Below are 2,930 nucleotides of genomic sequence, written 5' to 3' on the forward strand. Positions count from 1 at the left end.
CCCGCCGGCTCCAGGGCCGCCCCGGCCAGGGGGTCGCTGGCGTCCCGGGGCGCGCCGGCGGCGTCCCGCTCCGAAAACAGACAGCAGGTCACCGTCTCACAGTCACTCTCGGGCAGCCAGCCCGGGCCTCCCGGCTCCGCCACGTCCAGCAGGGAGCCCCCAGCGCCGGCCCCCGGCTCCGACATGGGCCTCGGGGGGCCCCCTGCGCGCCGGCGCCTCCCCGCGCCCTGGGCGCCTCGCTGTCCCACTGCGTCCCGGGGCCGCCGCGGGGCTACCGGGCGGACTTCGGAGCGGCTGCAGCCTCCGCCCTCTCTTGCCCGCGGGGCCGGCTCAGCTCGGCTGCCCAAGCTCCCATCCTCGTCGCCGCCACCACCGCCGCCGCTGCCGCCTTCCTCCCGGTCGGGGACCACACGACTTCGCCAAAGTCGCCGCACCAGCCCCGAGCGTTTGGACCTGAACATACGATATCCTTTGGCGCCAGGGGTGGGGGGGAGGCGGTCTCCGGTTACCAGGGGTCCGTTCCCTCAGCGAGGCGCCGGCTGCGCGGGTCGCAGCCCCACATGAAGCTCCGCCGCGGAGCGCCGTGCAGACCGTGCACAGCCTGTCGTCGAAGGGGCGCCGCAGGGCGACAACATGAGGGAGCTCGCCGAGGCGGGACGGCCGGGAACACGCGCACGCCGAGCCGCAGTCCGCGCGCGGCCAGCGGCTACATGGACCGCAGCGTCGGGGCTGCTCAACAACTCCAGCCCCCGCGCTTTGAGGGGGCTGCAGGCTGCGCACCGCCAGAAAGACCCCACATGGGCCGGCGAGCCTTCAAAAGTTGCGCGACTGGTCCATGAGCACAAAGCGCTCGCGCGAACCCCCAAATGTGTTTGGAAAGCCCTCCCTTTACCCTGCCTTTTTTTAAACCAAAGCGCTTAACTACATGGGCTTTTCCTGCAGGATCCGAAAGGCAGGCTTGTTGATAACCCCAGCTCCCTTCTTACTCCCTGCAAAAAGAAAAAAAAAAAGGAAAGAAAGAAAAGGAAATCCCAAACAAAACCTAAATCCCTGGATTTGCATGCACGAAAGGCCAACGCCGTCTCAGGTCCCAGGCGCTAGATGCACTTGGAGCGAGTTTCTCCTGGACGCGGGTGTCAACACATGAGTGGAAGCTGTAAAAATCCCAAAGAGCTGCTGGGAATCCTTAATTAAAAATGCAGTCCACCGAGGCAGAGGTCGCAGCCCGCCCCACGCTGCCCTCGGACGCTTCGTGCGCCGACGCTGCCGAGGTCGCCCCCCCTCCCCCCTCCACAGAAGTGCCTCCCGGTGGCCCCGGGGTCCCAGCGAGGTCTGGCAAGGCAGCGCCCGGCGGCTCTTTCTCTCGGCTCGGCTCCCTCGATCGCTCCCCTGCTCCGCTCGCTCTCTCTTTTTTGTTCTCCTCAAACGCACACTGAGGGCCCCCGGAGGAGCGCCGCGGAGTCATTGGCTGACTCCCATCATATGCCAGTCTAGACACTTTGGCGGCTCCGCGGCGCTGATTGTTGCGCAAACAAGGTTTCAAGTTTCTTAACTCTTAAAGGAGAACACGTCCCATTGCAGGGCCGGAGGCTCCAAGGGGCCGGCTCCCGGGGCGGGCCGAGCTCGGGCCCCCGCCCCACACCGCTCCGGCACCCCGGCCCAGGGCCTGACAGCTCCCGCGGCCCGCTTTCTGCCTCGCGTTGTGCCCGGGGCACGGATGCGAGCGAGCACACACGCGCGCGCGGACACACACACACACACACACACACAGGGTTACATGAGCCACGGGCAGGCGCGCGAGGCTCGGCGGACCCACTGAGACTCGGACGCAAACGGGGCGCTTTGCCTCTCCCTGGCTTGTGCACAAACTTATAAACACACTTTGCACTTTACAGTTGTTCCAAACCCCATCCCAGGGCAGGCTAATAAAAATGGGTGTGCGTGTGTGCCTTCCCGGGTTGAGCCTCTGAGGAGCAGGGGGCGGCGGATATGTTGGGGTAGCGGATCTTCCGTGACTGCACGAGGGGCTCTACGCTCCTTGCACAAAATCGGAGGTCGCTCTGCCGGGCGAAAGAGGGAACTTAGGGCGCTTTGCGCACGGTGGCTCCAGGCTCGCCCGGAGTGGGGAGATGGAGAGGGTGGTGTAGAGGCGGGGAGTGTCTACTCGCTGGCTCCTCTCGGTCGCCACGGCCCTCCCTCGGAGCGAGGCGGGCCGCCGGCCGGCCGGGCCGCCTCCAGGCTGGGTGCTTCCTCTCCCTTCTCCAGTTTACTCTCCGCACCTCGGAGAGGGCTGTAGGTGAGGGATCACGCTTTCCCTAGCGAGGTTTCCACACGAAAATTAGGGTAGGTTGGGGGCGGGATCCGGGGCGCGGCGGCGGCAGCAGCCTGACGCCCGGCGCGGGAAGGGTTAAGGCCGCTCCTGCCCCTGGAGCCGGCGCGGCGGGGTACCTCCTCGGGCGCGCTAGCTCGTCCGAGGGTGGCAAAAGTTCAAGCTTGTAAAGTCGGGATTGGTCCCGCGCGGAGGGGCTTGTATGGGAAAAAAGGCTTGGGCCGTTCTCTTTCCCCCCGGGCGCGGCCCCGATTGGCCAGGCCGCGGGTGCTGGCACCCCTCTCCCCCCGCTCTCGGCGGCCCCACCCCGGCGCGGCGCCCCGCCCCTTCGGGCAGGGAGCCTGGCCCGCGCTGGAATGGAAAACTCTCATTGGCCCGGGGCTGGGCGCCATTCTCCCGCGGTGGCCGCAGGGCGCCGGCGAGCGGGTCTCCCTGGAGGGTAGCCACGCGTGGGGCTGGTTTGTGGCGTGCGCGGCGGTGCGAACCCCCGGCCGTGTCCAGAAGCTGTGTGCGCTGGGGGAAGGGTGGCATTTGCAAGGAGGATTCAGAACCATTTGCTGAGCTTTACCTGGAGCCAGGTACTGTTCGCGCTGCGCTCTCT

The 2,930-nt window shown here is 67.1% G+C and overlaps 1 protein-coding gene across 1 annotated transcript in view; it reads right to left on the minus strand.

Annotated features, from left to right (window-relative positions):
* SMAD6 (SMAD family member 6) overlaps positions 1-1,850 on the minus strand; it is an 81,443-nt gene extending 79,593 nt beyond the window's left edge. Inside the window, exon 1 of the mRNA XM_017851061.1 lies at positions 6-1,850. Coding sequence (XP_017706550.1) covers positions 6-461 — 456 coding nt within the window. The 5' untranslated portion in view covers positions 462-1,850. The remainder of the gene's footprint in view (positions 1-5) is intronic.
* Positions 1,851-2,930: the final 1,080 nt, after the last annotated feature.

The sequence above is a fragment of the Rhinopithecus bieti genome, unplaced genomic scaffold (genome assembly GCF_001698545.2).
Source record: "Rhinopithecus bieti isolate Rb0 unplaced genomic scaffold, ASM169854v2 scaffold_31548, whole genome shotgun sequence".
Classification (NCBI taxonomy): Eukaryota; Metazoa; Chordata; class Mammalia; order Primates; family Cercopithecidae; genus Rhinopithecus; species Rhinopithecus bieti.